The sequence below is a fragment of the Carassius carassius genome, chromosome 37 (assembly GCF_963082965.1).
Source record: "Carassius carassius chromosome 37, fCarCar2.1, whole genome shotgun sequence".
Taxonomy (NCBI): Eukaryota; Metazoa; Chordata; class Actinopteri; order Cypriniformes; family Cyprinidae; genus Carassius; species Carassius carassius.
The window spans coordinates 5,338,230-5,362,502 of NC_081791.1; the positions used below are offsets into that span (position 1 = coordinate 5,338,230).

The 24,273-nt window shown below is 38.6% G+C and overlaps 1 protein-coding gene across 2 annotated transcripts; it reads right to left on the bottom strand.

Annotated features, from left to right (window-relative positions):
• Positions 1–1,965: 1,965 nt before the first annotated feature.
• cc2d2a (coiled-coil and C2 domain containing 2A) lies at positions 1,966–24,105 on the bottom strand. 2 transcript variants are annotated; one of them, XM_059527219.1, is made up of 38 exons: positions 23,713–24,105; positions 23,546–23,621; positions 23,227–23,283; positions 22,676–22,756; positions 21,865–21,988; positions 21,666–21,757; positions 21,473–21,574; positions 20,764–20,856; positions 20,357–20,578; positions 19,778–19,937; positions 19,554–19,690; positions 19,327–19,458; positions 16,364–16,573; positions 16,183–16,289; positions 15,950–16,090; positions 15,723–15,879; positions 15,394–15,638; positions 13,713–13,890; positions 13,469–13,622; positions 13,244–13,391; positions 13,017–13,155; positions 12,544–12,747; positions 12,323–12,415; positions 11,617–11,708; positions 9,846–10,013; positions 9,661–9,766; positions 9,470–9,579; positions 8,170–8,266; positions 7,980–8,078; positions 7,571–7,747; positions 5,288–5,491; positions 5,107–5,196; positions 4,905–5,018; positions 4,608–4,742; positions 3,661–3,783; positions 3,339–3,397; positions 2,880–3,057; positions 1,966–2,448 (listed from the first exon to the last, which is right to left on the bottom strand). In XM_059527219.1, exons 1-38 carry the CDS (start codon positions 23,736–23,738, stop codon positions 2,260–2,262), a joined length of 5,019 nt encoding a protein of 1,672 aa, XP_059383202.1. In that variant the 5' UTR covers positions 23,739–24,105; the 3' UTR covers positions 1,966–2,259. The 2 variants fall into 2 exon arrangements, with proteins under 2 accessions (XP_059383202.1, XP_059383203.1); XM_059527220.1 differs by lacking the exon at positions 23,227–23,283.
• Between the last annotated feature and the right edge of the window lie 168 nt (positions 24,106–24,273).

Genomic DNA, 24,273 nt, shown 5'->3' on the forward strand with positions numbered 1-24,273 from the left:
TGTTCCCTTAAAAATGTGAAGCAGCACAGCTGTTTTCAACACTGATAATAATCAGAAATGTTTCTTGAGCAGTAAATCATCATATTATTATGATTTCTGAAGATCATGTGACAATGAAGACTGGAGGAATGATGCTGAAAATACAGCTGCGCATCACAGAAATAAATTACACTTTACAATATATCACCACATAAAACAACCATTTTAAATGGTAATTATTATTAAACAATATTATTGGTTTTAATGTATTTTATATCAAATAAATGCAGCCTAGGTGAGCACAAGAAACTTTTAACAAAAACATAAAAATTAAGTATTCTAAACTTTCCTTCAAGATCTCATTATACAGTAACTTTGACTTTTGTTACAGGGGAAAAATAAGCATAAATGAATAATACGGCGTGTGTGTGTGTGTGTGTGTGTGTGTATATATATATATATATATATATATATATATATATATTAGGGGTGTAACGGTTCACAAAATTCACGGTTCGGTTCGATACGATACAATACACTGGTGTCACGGTTCGGTTCGATACGATACACTGGTGGCACGGTTCGGTTCGGTACGTTTTAGATAGAGCAAAAAGAAAAAGTTGGCAGATAAATTTCCTTGATTTTTAAAAAATGTTTTATTTATTAAAACTAACAAAGTATTTTTTTTTTTTTACATTGAACAATGATGGAGCTATTCTTTACCCATCTTCTATGGTGTTTTCTTAGCAGCATACTGTATAAAACAAAAACAGCTCCTTATAAAAAAAAATGAAAATGTTATATTAGTTATGAACAAATACAAAGATGTAACTTTTTATATGGAACTCTATAACTCTTTATATTGAGTGTGTTTTTACTCAATTGGTTCTCTATAGGGCTTATGTTTTTTGGAACAAAGCAGGAATTACGGTCTGTCTGAAATGAGCTCGTGAAGGAATATTGTAACGGGGCTCAATTACATTAAGCATGTTCTTAAAACCTACGTTTTCCACGACAGAGTAAGGCGCTCGCTCACTCAGTACGTGCTGAAGGCTCGTTGCAAAATGGCTAATGCGTTTAACAGACCAGAAATAGAAGATCCTCCAATAACCAACAGGTCTGGTGTTTGGGTGCACTTTGGATTCCCTGTAAGCTATAATGGTGATGATAGAATGAAGTGTAAATAGTAAGGTCTCATATCCGCGGCTATAACGTAAATGTTGCCAGCCAATCGCCGTGGTGACGTCTTTTTCCCTGTTTGAATCCGTTGGAAATGTCTGTCTAAATGCTGCGGGGATAGTTTGTTGCATGTACGTTTCTCCTTTTTTCCGTCTTTTCCCAGATACTGACACACTAAGGTGATGTCGGCGTAAATGAGTTGACATGTTTCAAGTATTCCCGCTGGTCTTTTTTTTTTTTTGTACCCTACATGCGACATATCGTTGTTTTTTTATCCACCACTCTCTTGCCATCACCATTATAGCTTACAGGGAATCCAAAGTGCACCCAAACACCAGACCTGTTGGTTATTGGAGGATCTTCTATTTCTGGTCTGTTAAACGCATTGGCCATTTTGCAACGAGCCTTCAGCGCGTACTGCGTGAGCGAGCGCCTGACTGAGTAGCCTAACATAAACATATAAGTTGGTGTTTTTTTCTTCTTCGGGGGTGTCAGGGGCGTTGCCTGTTACGTCGTTTGGGTTATTGGGCTACCTTGTTGAACGCATATCATTATATTTCACAATTTTTTTTATTTTCCAAATATAATTAATTAGTCCAATGAACCGTTCGGTCCATAATGCGGTTCAATACGAATACGCGTATCGTTACACCCCTAATATATATATATATATATATATATATATATATATATATACAGTATATACACATATTCTAAAACCATTATGAACACAAACACAAATTTTGGTGTGTTTTGTGAGATTCAATCTAAAAGACTGGTACACAAAAATGATGTTGAACTTAGCAGTTGTGTAATTCAAATGTTTTAAAAATATTTCAAACATCTGTATTCAGTACAACAAAAATATACAGAGTAAAAGTATAAAAGCTGTAAATTCACACTTAAATAAATAACATTCTAGAGACTTGAGTTTCTTTAAAAATTATAAGACAACTACTAGTAATAGAGGTAGTGTTAAAACACACTGACAGGCACAGGAGCTCTACAAAATCAAAAATCTATATAAAATATGAAATTTTCATTTCATATGAAGCATATTAAGAAGTCTTTTCACTGCTGCTGATGGTGTTGTGCTGAGATCTAGCGTGCACTGACCAGGGAGGCGATGTAGACCCAAACGGAGAGCACGTTACCGGGGTACGGGTGCACGTAGACCGCCAGGGCAAACTCTGCATTTGGGGCTTCGACCTTATGAACCCCTGTGCTGTGAACGGCTTCAATGATTGGCCGAATCTCTGAGAAAGCAAGGTGCAGGGGAAACCCAGATATCTGAAACAGATCAGTAAGAAGACAACATTAAAGGGACCATTTACTGTGATGCAATAAAACCTGGCCACCTATGCAGTAAAAAGGCTTTTAAAAAATCTGTGCTACATTACAAGAGAATTTTCCTCTGGAAAACTATACTGCACTGGGCTCAATCCGACTTCCAGCTGGAAGTATGATCTGTAGTTTTAACATCTAAACTGGTAGATCTGGGTGCAGGTAACATGGAAAAAGAGCACACATTGTTCATTTACATATTCTACTGACATTGCAACAACACAAAGACTCTTGAAAACTGGCTGAATCATCCTTTACCATCTCTCTGAGTATATCTGGTCCTCACGCTGACCTATACACAGCTATAATAGCTGACATTTGTGCTTTATGTAAGGCTGTTAGCCTGTGTGAAGTGTGATTTCTAACAGAAGACTTACCCTGTATTCTCCCAGAAGGCTTTGCAGCTCGAGGCGATGTTCCTCAGCCACCTCTCGCCCTCCGCTCAGCTCTAATTTTGGCAGGAACTGACGTAACGTAGAGATGCAGTAGCGGTTCCAGCGTGTGGGGTGACGCGGACGCCATTCCATGATCTTCTCCCTCAACACCTTCTCTATTCTACAGCACAGAAGCATGTGTACCTTATTGTTATGAATCTGTTAGATACTCAATGATTTGACACACCTAGATACAATGACACGTGCACATGAACACACAGACATACTAACACTTACAAGAACACATATACAGGAAATGCTAGCTAACAGTATATATGTTCGTTTGTCCAAGTGATTTTGTATTTGGCACTTGTAAACATCGTCACATTCTTTACTTGCATAATATATATTACAAAAAGGATGTGTACCTTAATGACTGGTGTGTGTTTGATTCAAACTGACCTGTCTTGTAGCTCAACAGCAGCAGCTCTGTCTGTGTGTCTGTACACCAGGCCCTCCGGCTGAAAAACATGACTCAAAATCAGCAATTTGGCCCAAAATGGCAAGAAACTGCTCTAGTTAAAGTGTTCCTGTGGCTCAGTAGTAGAGCATTGCGTTAGCAGCGCGAAAGGTTGTGGGTACGGTTCCCACAGAACACACATACTGATAAAAAAAATGTAAAGCCTGAATGCACTGTAAGTCGCTTTGGATAAAAGTGTCTAATAAATGCATAAATGTAAATGTAATGTAAATCGAGGCCTGTGATTGGTGGAGCCGTCCTCACCTGCACACTAGAGAGGCCGGGATCAGGGAACGATCGCGAGAAAAACGCTTTCCAGAGATTTGGCTTAGAGACGTCGAAACTCATTCTCACAGGTGCAGCGTATGGCTGGATATTAAACCACACCTAAGACACACGGACAGACATATCAATAAAATTACCATACAATATATATGTTTTATCATATCACATAAAATAAATGCCAAGCTTTGCCAGAAGTTGCTTTTTTTGTGCACAAACAAATGAGTGGTTTGGAAAAATTATGTATTTTTTCAATATATCTGAAAAAGTCTCTTATGCTTAACCAGGCTACATTTATTTGATCAAAAATACAGTTAAAAGAGTGATGTGAATATATATTTTTGTGTAAAATAGAATATGAATTTACTTGATAAATGGAAAGATCAAAACAAAAGCATTTACTTAAATCAGAAATCTTCTGTAGCATTACACAAGTCTTTATTGCAAGTATTTCTCTTTTTTAATGTTTAAAAAATTGGCGGTTTATCAGTTTCCACAAAGATATGAAGCAGAACAGCAGTTTTCAACACTGATAATAACATAAATGTTGCTTGAGCAGCAAATCAGCGTATTATTATGATTTCTGAAGATCATGTGACACTGAAGACTGGAGGAATGATGCTAAAAATACAGCTGCACATCACAGGAATAAATTACATTCTACAATGTAGATGCTGCACATGATGCTGCACATCACAGGAATAAATTACATTCTACAATATATTCACATCGAAAACACTTATTTAAAATTGTAGCAATATTTGACAATATTACTGTAGTTCTGATCTAATACATTTGGCACAATGTTTAATGTTCAAAACATTTACATATTCTAAACTTTTGACTTGCAAATTGACTGTAAAATGTATATTTGCACAGATATGAAGTCAGTTCTGATAGTTGTGATTGTTTTGGTGGTGTTTACTAACGTTGTCTGAGCTGATCAGGCAGCCGATGGTCTGTAGGGGGCAGAAAGAGTCATATTGTCCGTAGTGCTGCCCGGTGCTGGGATTCCAGATCAGATAGCGGTTCTGCTCATACGTCAAAACATACGCTGTAGGGCCCTAAGACAATGAAAAAACAACAACAGCAAAATACAGTGTTTTCACCTCCATGTCCATCACCGAGTTCCACTGATGTGTTTCCATGATCTCAAAAACAAAGATTTGTGGTTTGTCGCCCTCAGTTTTACTGATGTGTGATTGGCTAAGAGGCTTGTCAATCACCTCAGGAATAGCGATGCCTATGATAAGCCACGCCCTTTTCCCCATCGACAGGAAGTAGTTACAGAGTAAGACAGCATGCTCCTCCTCATCTCCAGCTAGCAATGCTAAGAATTGCTAAAAGAGCATAAACCAGACACAAAAGAGTGTATGACACAATCGCACAGAACAGAAACAAACAAGAGAGACGTCCATGTTTACTTACATCACATGTGCTCCACAAGTCACAAACCCCAGCGAAAGACACGCTGTCTGGAAGAGAAGGAACGAGCGACACGTATCGTGCAACCAACTCCTGAGGAGAGAGCGAAGGAGAGGATGAGCAGAAGACAACACACACACACACACACACAGATGAGCTGGTGTCCAACAGTGTGTGGACAGACCGTGGTCTCCTGAGGGCCGTTTGGGAACGCGTCCAGCAGCTCCTGCGGGGGGTTCAGAGGCCGGATGAAGCGTGTAACGAAGACAGTTTTCCCGTTGATGTCGATGACGGTGGTGAGACAGGGCCGCTCGGGGAAACGCCCACCTGCCTCCTTCTCAAACACTTCACTTGCCATCAACAAACGCTCACCTTCCTGAGAGTCGAACTGAGAGGAGAGGTCAGAGGTCATGAAACCGTGATTTCACTCTCAAGTTTCCCTTACTGTATATTACTAAACTGAGCTGTTCACTGAATCTCTGAACCGAGATTTTATTATTATTTATTTGAAAGAAATATTTTTTTATGTAGGTTAAATGTTTTCTTTGTGAATATATTATAAAATATAATATTTCTGTAATCAAATCTGAATTTCCAGCATCTTTACTCTATTCTTCACTGTAACATGATCCTCCAGAAATCATACTAATATGCTGATTTGCTGCTCAACAAACAAACAACAAACAACAAACAAACATTATAAAAATTTATGGAAATGGGGATACTCCCCCCGCCCCCAAGACGGTTTAATAATAAGAAAGTTTAAAAGAACAGCATGTATTTGAAATATAATTATTTTTGTAACTTTTTTTTACATATCTTTACTGTGACTGTGATCAATTTAATGCCCCCTTGCAAAATATAAGCAGCGTTTCCCACAGACTTACACTCTATCTGTGGCAGCACTTCCCCTGGTGGAAATATATATATATAATGTAAATATAAAACAGCACAAGGGCTTATCTGAAAGTGCTAATTAATTCTCTGCCAGCAGGAGGCGCTTTAAGAGCGGCAGAAACAGCAGCTTCCCCGGTAACTGCTGTAATCATGAACACTACTTTATCAGGCACTATAGGACAGATTAACTGAAAATTGCATCAAAACTTTTCTGAAGACAACTGGTTCGCTTCCAAAAAGATACATTCATATAAAAACACCCTTGCCCTGTTTTGATTTCGATACATGCAGTGCTCATGTTTATTAAACGAAGTCAAAGCATTTTGGAAAATCTTTTTGTGGCGGTCAGTGTTGATAATGTGACAGGCCACCACAAATAAGTCATTGTATGGGAAACCCTTAAAAGTACTTCTGTCTTTCTCTCTTTCTTTCTTAAAAAAATAAACCAAAATAAATAATAATTAAATTACTGACCCCAAACCTTTGAATGGAAATGTAAAAACAGTAAATTGGACATCGAGAGATATTAAACCTGATCTAAACAAAACTCCACTAAACAGACAACACTTACAGGAATGTCTCGGGTTAAGCTACATGTAATACAAGTTAAGCTGTACGATGCTCACAGATGCTGTCGATTACTACAGAAAAACATTTAGACTCTTTTCTCCATTCGTGAAAACAAACAACAGTCATCTTTACATTAATACAATCACTTACAGCTGAAGTCTGTGGGGCAAGACAACAGAAATCTGCATCTTGTGTATTTGTTAAAGCGCTTTTAGTCATTATTCCACATCAAACGTTTCATATTCAAGCTGTGAAGTTTTTTTTATTTATTATCCTTGTAGAGGTAACGATCAGCAGACTTTTCTCCATGTAAACGGTCCCTTTCTTGCATCCTTTCTGCAGATCATGTGAATACCTCCCAGTTTACTGGCTTCAGTATAGGTTACTAATCAGTTGTATGTTAACATAAAGGTTTAAGCTTTTTGGTGATACTTCGAAAGCAGTTATGTATTTCAACGCTTTTCCCCATAGACTTCCACTGAAAATAAACATGATTCAGACTCCAAACATGTTACCTTTACTTCCTTCATCTTATAAAAGCAGTCAAAAAGAGAGACAGAGAGGAAAAAGCAATATTGAACAAAAAAAATACGATTCTTATTTTTAGGAACATAAACAATCTGTGCTGTCAAGCGATCAATCGCATCCAAAATAAAAGCTTTCTGTTTACGTAATATATATGTGTGTGCACTGTGTATATTTATTATGTATATATAAATACACACACATAAAGCATATATTTTGAAAATATAATTTATATTATATACAAATGCATTTAAATATAAATATTTTCTTAAATATATGTGTGTGCATGTGTGTGTTTATATATACACATAACACATAGTACACAACACAGTACAAACATACAGTACACTATGTAAACAAAAACTTTTATTTTGGCTGCAATAAATAATTTCACAGCACTATAAAAAAATATGTATATATTTTTCTTTGTCATCACATAACACTTGCTATAATGAAGCATATTTTTCTGCTGTACCTTTTCTCTGATGGTGTCTCCAGGAACCAGCTGGGGTTCAATAGTAATGAAGAGGCTGAGGAAGGTTCCTTCACTCAGGCTGCGGATGGTGTCATATCCACCTTCACTGCCCAAACTGCGCTCCTTACTGTATCCCAGCAGCACTGGAGGAGTGGACACCTTAAACGTCCCATCAATCTAAACATAATAATAGATACCGATCACAATCAATCAAACCTGAATATCTTTAGCTTTACTGATTACAAAATAAATAAACGAGAAAAAACACATCAGCCAATCGAATTTAAAAGAGATATATTCTGTCAACCAATCAGAGGGGAGCAGGATTATTTAAGAGCATAATGCTATTATCCAAGAACACTTGTAGAGAAGCAGAAACTGTGTGAGGTGCTGGTGTTTGGTGTCTTGCCCGAGACTGCAGGTAGATGGTGCTGAAGGGGATCTTGATGGAGCCGAGCCAGTGGCGCTCTATACGGGTGTGAATAGTGTTCCCTCGCTCCCGCTCATCCTGACAGAGTTCAGACAGACAGCTCAACATCACATCGGGAAGCTGAAAATGACTCTGGGAATGATCCTAAGCGCATCAGAATGCTTCTCACCTCCACCACATCATAGAGGACCTCATCGAAGATGTTGATGAAGACCTCGTCTCTGACCGACTGCAGACTGGTGGAGCTGTAGTCTCCGTTTGGAGCACTGTTGATTCACATCATGCAAATACTGAAGCTCAGTGTGAAACGGGTCACATTTCCTAGTGAGGTGCCTACCAAGACAGCACTGCCAGGCATCACCACTGTTCTAAAACTTAGATAGGAACATTATGCTGTCTTTTAAGACGTCTAATTTTTTGGCCTAATTGTAATGTAGTATCACATCACAGATTACACCAAGCTCAATGAAAATAAATAAATAAATAGGTAAATAAATTAGAAGAAACGAAACTGCAACTTTTCAACAGCAATAAATACATACTATTATGTAAATGCTTCTCATGCTTCACTCAACATTGCAGGACATCAAGAAATTTTTTTTAAATATTTTATAAAAAATATATATATATAACTGATGTAAATACATATAATAAATATTCTTATTCAATACTATAAATTATCAAGAAAAATGTAAAAAGAAATGCTAATGTATCAAGATCAATAATAAATAGCATTAATGCAAATTATTATTATTATTTGTTTTTTTAGCTTCAACAACTGAGAACATAAGGGGAAAAAAATGAAAATGATATTTTGTCAAAATAAATAATATATATTATTGATGTATATAAAAAATTATGTATTCATATTCAATACCGGAGAATATTAAGAATGAAAAACTGGAATTATGAAAGTATTCAATAATATACATTTTTACTTTTAAAATATTGATGCATTATTCAGTACTGGATATTGAATAATGAATAAAAATAATAATAAATAAATACCCCCATTTTACCTATGTACCTTTTTTTTCTTGTTTATCCACCTTATTCCTAAATGTGGAAGTAAGCCTATGGGTGAGACTAACAACGTGCAGTAAACAATAAACCTGTTCATAATTAAGATTATACGTTAAAATAATATAGTAAGACACCAATTTGCATTATCAAGCAGCAAAAAATAAAATAAAAATACAAATAAATAAAACATTTTGTACAGCTACAGTAAAAATAGCTGGAAGTGAATGCGACCGGAAACAAGACCCATACAATTTACAAAAGGCCCACCCATATTTACATGAGGACTAAGATGGAGAAGAGTGTCATTAGTGTTACTCACTAGGAGCATTTCATATGAGTCACTTATGAGGTTGTGTTTCAGTTTGGAGTGGACTTTGGGCTGATTCAGGAATACAGCTGTAGTGACATGTAGAGTTATGAAGTTACGCTGTAGGTTTTAGTCTGACCTGAATGGCAGAACAATCTCCTCGTTCCAGCAGGGGTTTGGCCCCTCAGCAGTAGACGTCTGCAGCACTGAACGCTGGAAGGACACCTCCACAAACGGCCTGATCAAGGGCTACAGTACACACACGGTACATCAATACATACAGTTAGAGTCAAATAATATTCAGGTAAAGGTGCAGGTGTGTGCTGTGACCTGTCCGAAGGGCCACTCACTGCCCTGCTGGAGCGTCTGGGACGACACAGGAGCTGAAAACGGCTCGGTGAATGATCGCCCAGGCTTAGTCGACACAGGGGGTTTGCTGAAAATACAACAAAGGATGAGTGATTGTTTCGTGTCTTCTTATTGGTCAGCTTTTCTGGGTGTGCAGAAACAGGTACCTGGTGTAAGGTCTGCGGATGGGCAGGTCGTATCCTCTGATGATGTTGACCAGGAGCTTGATGTCTCCATCTGAGAGGTTCTGAGCAGTCACCTTCTTCCTCTCCTTCCTGCGAGGCTTCAGGGGCCGTTTGGGCTCGGCCAGTTTGAACAGGTTCCACCCTAACACCCTGAAAGAGAGTCAGCAGAGAGTCAGTGGAGATATCCCATAACACACTGCGGTATTAGTGAGGAATCTGAGTTAATGTTCAACGTGAACAAGAGACAGTGAAACAAGACTTCATCAGCCTCACATACAGCGCACTGGTTTAAAGTCTCTATTTCTATCCTGAACACAAAACACATAATATCTATTATTGATGTTGAACACGTTTCTGATGGACAGTCACAGTTAGTACATTAGTGATGGAGAGGCATCAGTGACTCTTTCTGTAGGTGACATCATTAAACCAGTCGATGGAGACTCTTTATGAGTCATTCACTCAACCAGTTCATTCAAAACCTGATTCTTTCTGGAAGTGACTGGGTCTGGGTCAATTACAAAAGATTGTGTGTGTACCGTCTGAGTAAAATCATGGTTTATCAGTTTACGTACTAAAGTAACAAAAGCCTATAAAGGAGAGGTTGTGGAAACTTGTATATGGAGATTGTCTGTGTTTTATGCAAATTACTATTTTATGATTAGATTTCCTGTGTGTGTAAGTATAAACGATCTACATATTTATTGATTAAGGAGACTCACTTTTATATGAGTGAGTCATTGAATCATGCACTTAACTTATCCGTTTGAAAAACTGATTCATTCAGGAATGAATCACCACTGACTGCTCTAAATTTGTTTGGAAATCTTTTGTTGGTGGAACCAAGTATCTGGCAATATTGTGCTTAATCTGCAATTTACTCAATATTAACTTGTTTACTGAACTGCTGTATAAAAGCTATACAATCACGATCATGCTGTTGCTCTGAATATCACCAAGGAAGGCTAAAAGATAATCTTTCAGTCTGTTTGTATTTTATTTGATCATTTTTTAGACTATTTTTGTTGCATTTGGAGTTTGACAGTCCCTGGTTAATGTATAATTTCACTGCATGGACAAGAGCAGCATGGACATTCCGTTAAACGTCTCCTTTAGTCTTCCACAAAGGAAAGAAAGTTGTATGGGTTTGGAATAGCATGAGAGTGAGTGAGTGAGTGAACACATACATAATTGCTCTAAACATTCACTATCAGTACTCACCAGCAGATCAAACACACAAACACACTCTGAGTGTGTGATCTCCACATTAACACACACACTTTACACTGACTAACTCTACAGAGAATGGCACCTCATGAACACACAGATCTGAGGGGAGGAGCACGATAAAAATAAAGGAATACAGAAGACTGAAAACGGAACAGAAAGTCCTCAGAACATACCCTGCACCTGGACCACTGAATATACGAACGTACAGGAGAAAACAAAAAGAGAGAAATAAAAGACAGGAACTGTCAAATAAACATACTTTTATACTGACTCAAGATTAAACAAAGCCTCTTGTTCTCTGCAGTCTAAAGACTTCATTAAAGACTGCTGATGGCATAAACTGCAATCAAACATGCTAATCTTCAATAGAACCATCATCAAATGTAATGAACTGGATTTAGCTTCACACAAAAAGTCAGCATGTGTACCAGACCAGATCTGAAGATGAGATCTAGAAGTGTCTTCAGAAAGCCTCTATTTAAAGTCAGCTGTAGTCAGTTAGATCAACAATAGAGTTGTTTACCCGATGCTGGGGACCTCGTCCTCCGAAACCACGTCGGACAGGATGAAATGATGCTTTGCTATGAGGAAACGATTAACAACTGACTCCCGCACCTGAGAAAGAGAGAAAAACAAAGAATTTGATTTGAAGGGCCCTACATACCACGCTTATCTTATACATAACACACATAACTGTCCACTGCTCTTACATTATTAAAACATAAAGACAACAAAACTGACAAGAAAACAATATTTAGGTTCCGTAAGACTTTTGTGACAGTCGGCAATAATCTTATGAATGCTGTTCTTTTGAACTTTCATCAAAAACATGTCTAAAGATTTCCACAAACACATTAAACAGCACAGCTGTTTTCAGCACTGATATTAATAATCAGAAATGTTTCTTTAGCAGCAAATCAGCATATCAGATTGATTTTCTGGAGAATCATGTGACACTGAAGACTGGAGGAATGATGCTGAAAATACAGCTGCGCATCACAGGAATAAATTATATTTTTTCAATATAATAAAATAGAAAACACTTATTTGAAATTGTAATAATGGTTTACAAAATGACTGTTTATTACTGTATTTTGATCAAATAAATGCAGCCTTGGTGAGCAGAAGAGTACTTTCAAAAACATTTAAAAATCTTATAGATTCCAAACTTTTGAGCAATGGTGTAAGTAAGGAACTTATTCCATGGCTAAATTTCACTCATCACTCACTCTCTGCAGATATTTGGCCACAAGGGCTCGATGTGCATCAATGTGTTCTTTGGTATCAATAATCTCGCCCTCCTTTAGTCTCTTCTCATAATCCTGAAACAAGATTATTAGACATAAGAATATTAACATAAGAACTACTTACAGTATACAGTATTCTGTCTGGACAGTCGATTTTTTATTTTGTAGTCTTTGGCAATTCATCCATTCTTCAGTGATCTTACCTGGAACACTTTTTCAGATATTTCCCGCTCCATGGAGGGGACGCATTTAAAGTGACGGAACTCGGGCACCTCCTGACTCCGCAGCCTCAGGAGACGGAAGCGGCGGGAACGCTGCAGCTCCTCATCGCTCAGGAAGTTAAACTCTTCCTGAAGCTGCTCCAGCCGGAAATATTCAGGCACCGCTACATCTCCCCCGCTCACCACCTACAGAGACAATAAGACATCAACAAACTAACACAGCGCTCCTGAACACTAGACTCTTACTGGTGGTGTTGAGCAGTCAAAAACTTTTTTTTTTTTTATAAGGACTAAACTGCACGTTTCGTTTATTTAACTAAACACTGAGAAGAATCATCAAGCTCATTGGCAGATGCCTTTCTAGATATGCTAGAGCTACAGTGTAGATTGATGATGTAAAGGCAATATTAAACGATAGAAATAATTATTATGGAGGTATCTGGGGATGTATGTACCGAGAGCAGTTGCATGATGGAAGCATTGTTGGGGTCATTGGGGTCGAGGCGAGACTCAGCCGCCCACTTCCCCAGTTTCTTCATGTCGTTCAGCCCAGATGCTCCAATACATGCTATAGCATCCATCTGCCTGAGACCACTGAAGAGAGAGAAAACAGTGCATCTTATGCAGCACAACTGAAAATAACGTGCTAATGAAGGGCTGGATCTCAGTTTGGCTCTCTGACCTGTACATCCCCCCTCCAGGCTGACTGGATGGGGGAGCGAGGGGGACGTCATCTTCCCCTACAGCCCATGACACACAGCAGGAGAGCTTCCCTGACGTCAACAGGGTCTGTGTGTTAGTGCCGTCGGCCTCGAAAGAGAACGGAGCACCTACCACAAACAAGATTCCCTTCATGACTCATGACTGTGACGCACAAAACAATCTGTTCAGGACAAGAGATGTTTACCACTGCCGACCCCCTCATGGTTGAAAGTGACTCTCTGGTTGCTGCTAAACTCCATCTCCTCAAACGGTGCACTGCCGGTCAGGACGGAAGATTCTGGAACCGGCACACACACCTCAGTCAGCTGGGAGGTGGACGAGCCCACACTCTCAAACACCTGTGAGATAACATCCAGAACCTTTCAGACACAAGCAGACAAACAGCAATGCATTTGTGTGAACGCACACACAACCCAACAAAGCCGTACCTGTAGTTTGATGCTTTCTGGCCAGTTCACTATCTTGAGGTTGAAGATCTGACCAAAGTGAACTCTGAAATCCATGTTGAGGGTTCGACTGTCTGTTCTGGAAACTTCTTTATCGTTGTACAGGGCCTTAATGAAGAGGGCACGTTTGGCCACATCCTCTCTACGGGCAAACTCGGCACTAGATAGGGCAAACAAAAACTACATTTTTACATTTCTGGAGAAAATCTGAATGTTTACTGTACGCAGGCAAGAGTCAGGGTGTTACAGGCAATTGATATGTAGTTTCCAGAGCCTAAGTTTCTAAAGGTCCACCACACCTTCTTCAAAGAGCTAGCAGCAAATAAAGCTGACTGTGGTGTTGCCTCAAGTTGATTGCATAAGAGCCAAAAAGTTGCACTTGAATACACCACAAAAACAGTCAATGGCCAACTAGTGTGGGAGGAAATACCTCTCCACAACAGCAGGTGGCAGTAGTCGGGACACTGTGATTAAGATTATGGTAATTTTAGATTCGTAATGTAACTGTTCCAAGTCTTAAAAACACCAAAGCGCAGTGGACTTAAAGCACACTAAATCCACACCTGAATACCTCACTTGAGCACTATTCAAGGCTTAGTGTATCTTACCATGCATTACATTTTGGAATAAATCGTAAGATTTTTGCTGAGGTCTCACAAGAGGTCATGAAACCTTTCCAATGGAAGTTAAATATTAAAATAAGAAGTCGATTTTGCATATAATTTGGCAAAAAAAAAAAAAAAGTGTATCATGTTTCATTGGTGCAAAGATTAGTAGTGGTGATATTTATTTTGTACAAAATTTGCAACTGCTTTCCATCTTTTAACCAGAAGCACCACAAATTAAATTGTATCATCTGTTATAGGGACTACTCAATGGACATTTAGAAATTAATTTTAAAATGCGAAGTATTTAAAATAAAAATTCAGCTTTGTAAACACTTGCATTTTCACAAAACTATAAGTGTGTCCCATCACGTAATGAAAAGTTCTACACACACTAGTGGTCTTCATTCTCACTTGAACACTTGGGCCAAATACAGGAAATACGTCATACAAGTAGTCAAGTGTTCAAATGAAAAGACTGCAAGTGTGGGTATTTGAACAAAGGCCTTGTCTCGCTCATCAGTGGCTCCAATGTGATTCACCATGCTCGATCAGCCAAAAAGCCACGAAGGAGAACCATATGACGTGTTCTCTGGGAAAAGGCGGTTTCTTGGAGCGTAGCTTAGAATAGCTACACTTTTTTCTTAATTTCTGCCCGTGGGTGTTGTAAAACATATGTATTCTTAGGTATGTCTTTTTAAATTAACATTTTCATACAAGATTCTGTATAAATTAAGTTATACAATTAAATTGAAAGATGGACTTTAAGGTTTTCTTTATGCTTATCAGATGCTATGCTATTGTAAGGGTCTTCTGTGTGATGGCTGGGGCATTCAGGAAAGTTGCTTAAGGCTGGAATAAACCACTCAATATTTTGCCTCTATTTGCAGTCTGCATGTATTGAAAGTCAGAGCCAGTCTGCTATCAGATTGGGCAATCAAAGCAGACAGTGTGTTTAGTCTATGAAGGACAGACTCAGATTTTTTAGCTTTATACTATGATTTTGTCTAGTTAGAGGATATCAAACATTAATTTGTCAGTGTGTGTGTGTCATTCACCGTGGGCACTGTTCATTGGGGGTGATGGGGCCAGAGACGGTAAGTTCTGGAATCAGAACCGGTTCTCCAGGTTTCCTGCGGATCCTGGCTGCCTTTTCCCGTACTTGCTCTTCCTGGTCACCCATGTCTGGTTTCTCTGGAGGTTCCGGCTTCTCTGGCTCCTCGCCCAGCTCTTCCTCACTTTCCCCATCCTCCTCTTCCTCCTCCTGCTGTCTTTTCTTTTTCTGCTTTTTCTTCAAAGCTTTCTGAAGGAATCAAAAACGTTGAGAACATCTCGATCTGGTTTTATGACTGCAAAAACAGTAGTTGCATCCCATGTGTGGTAGTACCTGTTTTCTCTTCCAGGATTTCCATTCCTCATGTTGTCTTCTGTATTCATTCATCTTCCTCTGATAGTCTTCCTCTGCCTCCGCCTCCAGCTCTGACACCTCCGCCATGATGTCAGTCTCAAAGTCCCGCTCGTCCTGCTCTCCGTCCACCTTCTCCCTGCAGAAGCCACTCGTCTCATGAAACACAGCACAGACACAGAGTCAAACTCGTATGAGAGAAGCCGTACCTCCTGATGAAGAGTTTGAAGGGCGTGTTAGTGAATCTCTGGAAGTCTCTCAGAGCTTTGAGCTCCTTCCACACTCTGATGATGCTTTTGAGGAGAGCTCTGTCCTTCTCCTGCTCCACATCACGCAACTGACGGGTGTGTCTGACGATACAGGAAGAGACCAGGAATCAATTAAAACGGGATGAAACAATGATCATAAACGTAACAGGTAGAGGTAATTAGAAATTTCTTACCTCACTTCCTGTTTGTACTCCGCTATCCTCTGCTGGGACACCTGGCTCAGAGCCTCTCCTCTGTGTAGCTCCAGCATATTCTGAATCGTGTTCCTCAAGCTGTTCAACTACACACACACACAAATTCAGAACGAGTCTAAAGAACAGGAAGCTTGGTTTTGTTGGCACACTTCTGGGTTACCTTATCAGTCAGGAGTCGTGTGAGGTTCTTGTGCTGTCTGGTCAGGTGCTGATCGTACAGCTGGGCGAGACGGGCTGCCAGCACGTGTTCACGGCTGAAGAGAGGATGATGGGAGAAGATGAGGCCGGATACATCTACATCCAGCTGGTAGTCTGCCTGGGGGTCGCCCATTCCAGCTATGTAGTGGTTCACATGCTTCGACTTCAGAGCCTGGGATAGAGCAGACAACAGTGGAAATGCCATGTCATTATGCAAGTTATTATGCATTTTCAGAAATAGCATACAATATGACACTTCAAAAGTAGATCTTTTGGTATTCTTTCAACAAAGGATCAGTGAATAAAGGAAGCTTGTAGGTGAAAAAGTAAATGTCCCCTAAATATAATAACTGGTTGTGCCACCCTTTGCAGAAACAACTGCAATCAAGAGTTTGCGATAAATGTCAACTTGTCTTTAACATTGCTGTGGAATAATTTTGGCCCACTCTTCTTTGCAGAATTATTTAAAATGAGCCACATTTGAGGATTCTCGAGCATGAATGGACTGTTTGAGGTCATGTCACAGCATCTCAATCAGATTTAAGTCCTGACTTTGATTTGGCCACTCCAAAACCTTAATTTTGGTATTTTTGAAAGATTCATTGCTGGTGTGTTTGGTATCATTGTCGTGGTGCATAAACCAAGTGTGCTTGAGCTTGAGGTCATCAGAGGAATGTTTGTATCCTTCATCATTCCCGCTGCGTGGACACGTAACACATTCTTCGATGCTCAATAGGAAATCAGTACTGATCAATACTAAAATCAACTGAATACTGAGGGGCATCTGAAGGATTCAACAGCTGCATCTCTACAATCTTCCATAACATAGGAACGTCTATTGCTCTCCGATAGACACTGCATCTACCTGCACTCTATGTTTCAATCCAGGATGCACCATCTTTAATGTAGCAACAAATCTGCAGAACTTGTGCCATTATATTTAAACTGTATAGCTAGAGGAAATTGAAATTATGCTTGACGCTACATCAAATTATTCATTTTAAAATTTTACCGGTATGATACTTAAAAAGGAACGAAGTACTAAAATTACTAAAACAAACAATTTATGAATTTAATAATTAAAAATGACAAATGCACATAAAATTGCTAAACTGGACATTTAAGTACAGTTTGATTTTGTGATTTTCTAGCAATAATAGTAATAAAAATAATAAAATAAAAATAGTTTAAAAAAATACTACCTAAATAAATAAATCCAGAATAAGTAACAGGGCTGCAGATTGAGCATACATTGTTACTCAGTAAGGGCGAACTAGTCTTGGCCCAAATGTTGCTTTTTTTAATAATGTCAAAAATGTTCTTGTGGCGAGTGGGGCGGGGCCGAGGGACGTGGGAACAAGGAGGGAGGCCGGCAATGATTGGCCAAATCAGTGGCACCTGCGGCCCACCACCTGTCTCGAGTCCCACGTAGGAGATGGAAGGATATAAAACAGGAGCAACGACAGTGAAGGACGAGAGAGGACCAGGCCTGGGCTTTTAGTTGTGTTTTGGTTTTTATTTGAGCGCACCAGTCGTCCGTGAGGGGCTGATGCGCTGTTTCGTGTTTATTTTGTTATTAAAGCTTCATTTGATTGTCCGCCGGTTCCCGCCTCCTTCTTCCCGATGATTAGCAAGGTTTAATTCATTACAGTTCTATTTTCTACAATTGTTTTTCATATATTTACAAAGCTTAAATACAGTTTGCAGCATTTAGCAATTTTATAATAACAATTATAACAATTCTGATTTCTAAACTGTTTAACAAAATTTTTGTATCAATTGTTGACAAAGAAAAAATAGCTTTTTTTTATACTTTCAGTTTGCATGTTATGCAATCACGTGTCTTTTTTTCACTATTTTTCTTTTTCTTTAGGTAACAGGGTTGAATGATTGAGCTTGTCGTATACATTCAACACTTCTGCCTGTACTGTGCATGAGGACTCTCTCATTGTTCATCAGCCTTGTGCTCCTAGTGTCTGCTTGATGTTTCTCATTTTCACTCTTTAATGTCTCATTGGGTTGCATTACCGGAACACTTTATGTCAATTAGTTCCACATGACTGTGAGCACTTTCATAATGTTCACTTTTATTGGCATTCAGCATTCATAACACACAAGTACCTCCAAGTTTTATAAATCACACATGGCTGAATGGGTGTGTTATTGCTCTATCGTGTGTGTGTGTGTGTATTATAACGTCTATTACATATCTTATTTATTTTAAGTTGTGTGAGGCATGACAGGCACATGTGACCTCACTGCCCTGTCTCACAGCAGAACCTGTGACATCATCACACATCTGGATCCCATCTCCGTTCTCACACCTCTCATCTCCACAAATATTACTGCCAGTTCCTATTGCCTGGAAACAGACTGTATGGAGGATATGACACCAACAAGTGCTAGTAAACATTTTAGCATTCAACATAAAAAAAAACAAGGGTGGGCAGCCTGATGCCTGATCTTTTTCACTAATTCACTATAGAAATTTGCACAACTTGCTAAGATTTTATGATGTTTTTCTGACCTACAAGATATTTCCAGGTCTTCCATGACCCTGGGGTCCTTGGAATTATTAAAGTAAAAAAAGGAAAGGGTTTTTGGGGGTTTTTTCTTGGAAACATAATCCCAGAGTTAGAGGTCCAGTGCCTTGGGATCACAGAAAACTGTCTTCCAAAACCGGTGCATTTAATGTGAGTCAGGTTTCATCTGAATTCCACAAACTTTGCAAAACTTAATCTGACAAAAACTTAATTACTCACTGAGTTAGCCTGCTTTCATATTTTAAGTACTTTTATAATTTCATATTTAAATACTGACCTTATTGTGTAGAAAATATTGTATAGAATTATTAACCCTTCATGATAAAGATAATTTCTAAAGAAACCAGCACATAAACACACACAATGTTGTTCAATCTCTGACCTTTCTGTAGACCGCCTGCAGCGCAGGGTCCAGCTCATCCCCCAGGTGGAAGAGAGGCGGTCTGGACGAGGACTCTTTGATTGGGTCAGGCAGAGCAATAATACACCCATCATCTCCAAACCACTTCCTTCCCTGCAGAAATCACAAACACTCACATTACAGACAATAACATTTGTAAACAAATTCGTTTTTTATTTTTTTTTTTTTTTTACAGGTTTTTTAATTACCTCAGCCTGCTTCAGGATTCGGTTTTCCAAAATGTTCTGATTGGTCATACAGACGGGGGGCCTCTCCCCCACATATAACCCTTCCTCCTCCAGGTAACGGGGACGCACGTTCTCGGGCAGCTTACTGGAGGCAGGAACTGTGTGGCCAATGTAAATCACAGATTATCTGACCTACAGGAAGGCTCAGGTGAAGAACTGCGTAAGTGCTGCTTGGGTTTCTGTACCTGGCCTCATGCTGGGAACAAACAGCGTCTCTCGCTCCCTCTGCAGGCGTCTGCTGTAGCCTATATATTCTGCTCTCCTCACTTCCAGGAAGTCCTGTGCTGATTGGTCAATGATGAACCAATCCTCCTCATCATCTCTGACCAGAGGAGCATCTTCATCCTAAACAGTGAATGAATGAATGAATGACAACCAGAACTAAAATATGGACACTTTACAATAATTTCAGATTAGTTCATCTTAACTATTGCATTATTTTATTACTAAAACTGAGCAATACAGTGGTTAGTTTTATTAATCATTACAAAATACAGTTGATAGAAACACAACTAGACATTTTTAGTTCATGTTAGCTTAACTCCATGAAATAAAAGTTTATGAATAAAATGTTATATTAGTTAATCTCAGATTAGCATGATCTAATTAACATTATTATTATTTTTCAGTGTTAGTTCACAGCAAATGCAGTTAACTAATATTAAAAAGTGGAACCTTACTGAAAAGTGTTACAAAAATAAATAAATAATTATATATATATATATATATATATATATATATATATATATATAAACTCAAGTCACCCTGGCTTCAGACTCTTCTTCCCCTTCATGCTCCCTCTCCAGGTCACCCTCTTCCTCCCCTTCTCCTTCTTCTTCTTCCTCCCCTGATTCCCCCTCTCCTTCCTCTCCTTCTCTTCTCCTGGAGTGTGTTTTCTTATGGCGCCGCTGCTGTTGAGGCTCCGGGTCAAAGTTGAAGGTGAAGAAGTTGTACGCCTCTTCAGCGGTCGGCAAACCAGCCTCACCCTGCTCAGAAACCAAACCCTTCTAGATTCTGTCAGTTCTGTCCATTTATACTTCAGCTAATGTGGAAAATATCATTGATACAGAGCACAAATCTCCAGTGTAGTTCGCAGGTATATAATAAATAACCATTTCATTACTTTTTGAGGGTGCTTCTAACCCCTGCAGGAGAAACAGCAGACTCTTACCCTTTTGTGTTTTGCTGCGTGTCTAGCTGCATCACGAAACTTCAGCCTGGCAGCAAAGGATGAGTCTTCATCGGCCTGTAGATCTGGATCTGACTGAAAGAGGAAACCACATGGTCAGACTATTTTCAGTTCTAAACTGCAGGTAGCGCGTTTTAGTTTAATTATAAAATGTGCATACAAAATTAGCTGTGTTTACAGTGTTTACTACTGCTCAAACATTTATAAAAGTCAAGATATATATATATCTATTTTTTTTTTAAACTAGACTATCTATATCTATCCATCTATCTATCTATCTATCTATCTATCTATCTATCTATCTATCTATCTATCTATCTATCCATCTATCCATATATATATATATATATATATATATATATATATATATATATATATGTGTGTGTGTGTGTGTAATTTATTCCTGTGATGTAAAGCTGTAAAGCATCAGTCTTCAGTGTCACATGATTTTTCAGAAATCATTCTAATATAATGATCTGCTGCTCAAGAAACATTTCTGATTATTATCAATGTTGTAAACAACTGTGCTGCTTCATATATTCTTTTGGAAACCGTTATACGGTTTTCAGGATTCCTTGATAAATTGAAAGCTCAAAAGAAATGTGTAACATTATAGATGTCTTTACTGTCACTTTTGATCAGTGAAGTGTGTCCTACTGTACTACTGCGATCAGTATTCATCTGGGCTTACGTCTCTGTCGAATCTAGTGAGGGTGTCTCTGTCTCGTAGACTCTGTAGACGGCTGGCAGGCTCAATGATGCTCTCCTGCTCTAGAAGACTAGCGGCTTTAGACTGAAGGGACGACACAATTATGAATGAATTAGGAACCATTTATTATTCTGAAATACATATTTTCCTCTCACTGGCCCCAGACGACCTCTACCTTTGCTGCTCTCAGCTTCTCAGTCATGCGCTGTCTCATGCTGGTCTCTGATTGGCTGGATCCTGGCCTCATCACAGGAAGAGGAGGAAGGTCTAGAGAGATTGTGAGGATGAGAGTGTTGTACTCCATGTCAGTCACACACAGCCCCAGTGAAACCAAGGCTTTGAGATAACGTCTATAAATGACAGAATGTCCTAACCTCTCGGTGAGCGAGCTGGTGGGGTTTCTCCATCATCTCCTCTGTCCTGCTCCTCTCTCATCTCCTGCACTGCTGTCACCTCCTCCTCATCTGGAGGAGACTCTACTGCCATCTCCTTGAGCAGCTGGAACATGTGCAGACATTACAGACAAAAGAAACCCAAGTGCAACGGAAGAACACTGCCATGAGGTCTGAGGTGATTCATTAACAACCTCTAGATGGACTGATATTTTGTAGAAATACTCATACTTTTGTACTTATCTACTTAGATTCAAGATTCAATATTCAAGATTTGTATTCATCACATACATGATTATATAGAGAATATATAACCAGCAGTGAAATGCGAGCAAGGTCGTTAATGGTTGTTTATTGGGTCTACCACAAAATGATGCAAAAGTAACTTCCATATTTAATGTTGTATTACTTGCACTATTATTACGGTATCTTTCATAGCCATTCTTTTATTTGTTATTTAAAAATGTTTTATATATATATAAAATTGGCAAAATAATTATGAAAAATTAATATGTTTTTAGTCTTAATCTAAAGCAAAGATGAATTACTGAATAAAACTGATTACTGACAATATTATTTGCATTATTGCTTAATAAATAATAATAATCATCATCATCATAATAATGTCATAAATCACAAGATAATGATTATAAGACCAAAAAATTATAAAAATTATAATAAGTCCTAAAATAATGTCATAATTGTATCAAAAAGCAGAAACTGATCATTAAAAATCATCTCTGTATAGTGGTAATGATATACTGTCTATCTGTAAAGTTATCACAGTCCTGACCTTCTTCTTCTTTTTCATTCTCTTCGCCATCACTGAACGTCTGAGTGTCTCACCAGGGTCCTCTTCTCCACCTGGAAGCTCCTAATATAACATATGATATATATATATATATATATATATATATATATATATATATATATATATATATATATATATATATATATATATATATATATATATATAATAAATGAATTGCTGTTAATCATGCCAGTCCAGTTAGATAAAAAATAACATGCAGTATTTTTCTCACTGGTCAGAGGCAGTTTTTAAGGAAATTCCATGCTTGGATACAAGAAGAATGACAAAGAATGTTCAAGAGAGTTCTGAAATCCAATAGAAAAGCACTGAAAGAATAGTTGAAATGTTGTTACTGAGCATATTAAGATCAGCATAGACATTCTCCTTAACATCTCAATTTGTGAATAAATGGATGGATGGATGGATAGATAGATAGATAACTAAGAATTAGGACAGAAGCTCTATTGAAGGAAAGTCTAGCAGAAATATATTATTGCGCTACAGGAAATGGCAAGGGTGAGAACAGAACCAACCTCCAGCGCAGTGTGTTGATTCTCCTTAGACAGATCCCAGCGTGAAGGAACCAAAGCCTACAGCAGATCAGCACACACCTCACACACAGCTTCATGCATGTGTCAGTCAAGGAGCTTACGCTAGCTTTATATCAATGCAGTTTGTCTTGTATAACAAACATGTCTAGCAACTTCACATGTGAAATACACCAATGTATGTGTGTACTGTCCAAAAGTGCAGCCCATTAATAACAGGTGATAGACAATAAACAGAGCAAATAGCAATCATTTTTCAATAGGCCTACACTTTACTACAGTGGATCATGTGTAGTGTTTCCACCTGTTTATCATCTCGGACTCTTCCTAAAGACTCCTGCAGCTCTCTCCTCTTCTTCCTGATCTTCTCTCGTACATCACTGGAGATGACAGGAGAGAGGATTTAACAGTCTTAACATCTTACGGTTTGTTTCTTGAAACAGTAGAAACGGAAAGACTGAGTTAGGTTACCTGGGCGATGACATTTTGGTGGCCATGAACACAATTAATTATTTACATGAGATATCTTCCCAAATTCATATCAGATCAGAAGTCAGGACTTCACAGGAACTTCTTGATGAAACTGGACAAGTGAAGTTTACAGACTGTATCGTCTACAGCAGACATGATGGTTTATAAACACACACGATGATTCTGTTAAAGTAACGTTAAATCTCTTAATAACAGCAGACTGTTCGTCTTTCGAGGCAGGACATAAAAAAAACAAATGAACACAACTATAAACAAAGGCTTTCTAGATTTTAACAGCGCAAACAACATCAATCCTCTAAAGGAGCAGCTGTTCAATCTCTTATCTTTCTAGAGTTTTACCGTCATGCGGCGCTCCGCTGCCTGGTAACGGATCAAAATAATCTGTACCGGACACAGAGCAGCTTGCGTCCGGTCCGTCCCACTTAACGTCAGAATGGTTTTCATTGGCCCACAATCCCGTCAATCATCTAAATCTGGAGACGTCACGGGCTTGAATCCGATCCTGCGTAAACGTTGTTTTTTTTTTTTTTTTTTTTTTTT

What these genes read in the sequence shown, in the direction of transcription:
- cc2d2a (XM_059527219.1), bottom strand. Translation starts at nt 23,738, where the DNA reads ATGGCCACCAAAATGTCATCGCCCAG. An exon ending in ACCAGCTCGCTCACCGAGAG is followed by an intron (nt 21,758 to 21,864) that starts GTTAGGACATTC and finishes CAATCTCTCTAG; the next exon opens with ACCTTCCTCCTCTTCCTGTG. An exon ending in GTGAGTGGCCCTTCGGACAG is followed by an intron (nt 9,580 to 9,660) that starts GTCACAGCACAC and finishes TGTGTACTGTAG; the next exon opens with CCCTTGATCAGGCCGTTTGT.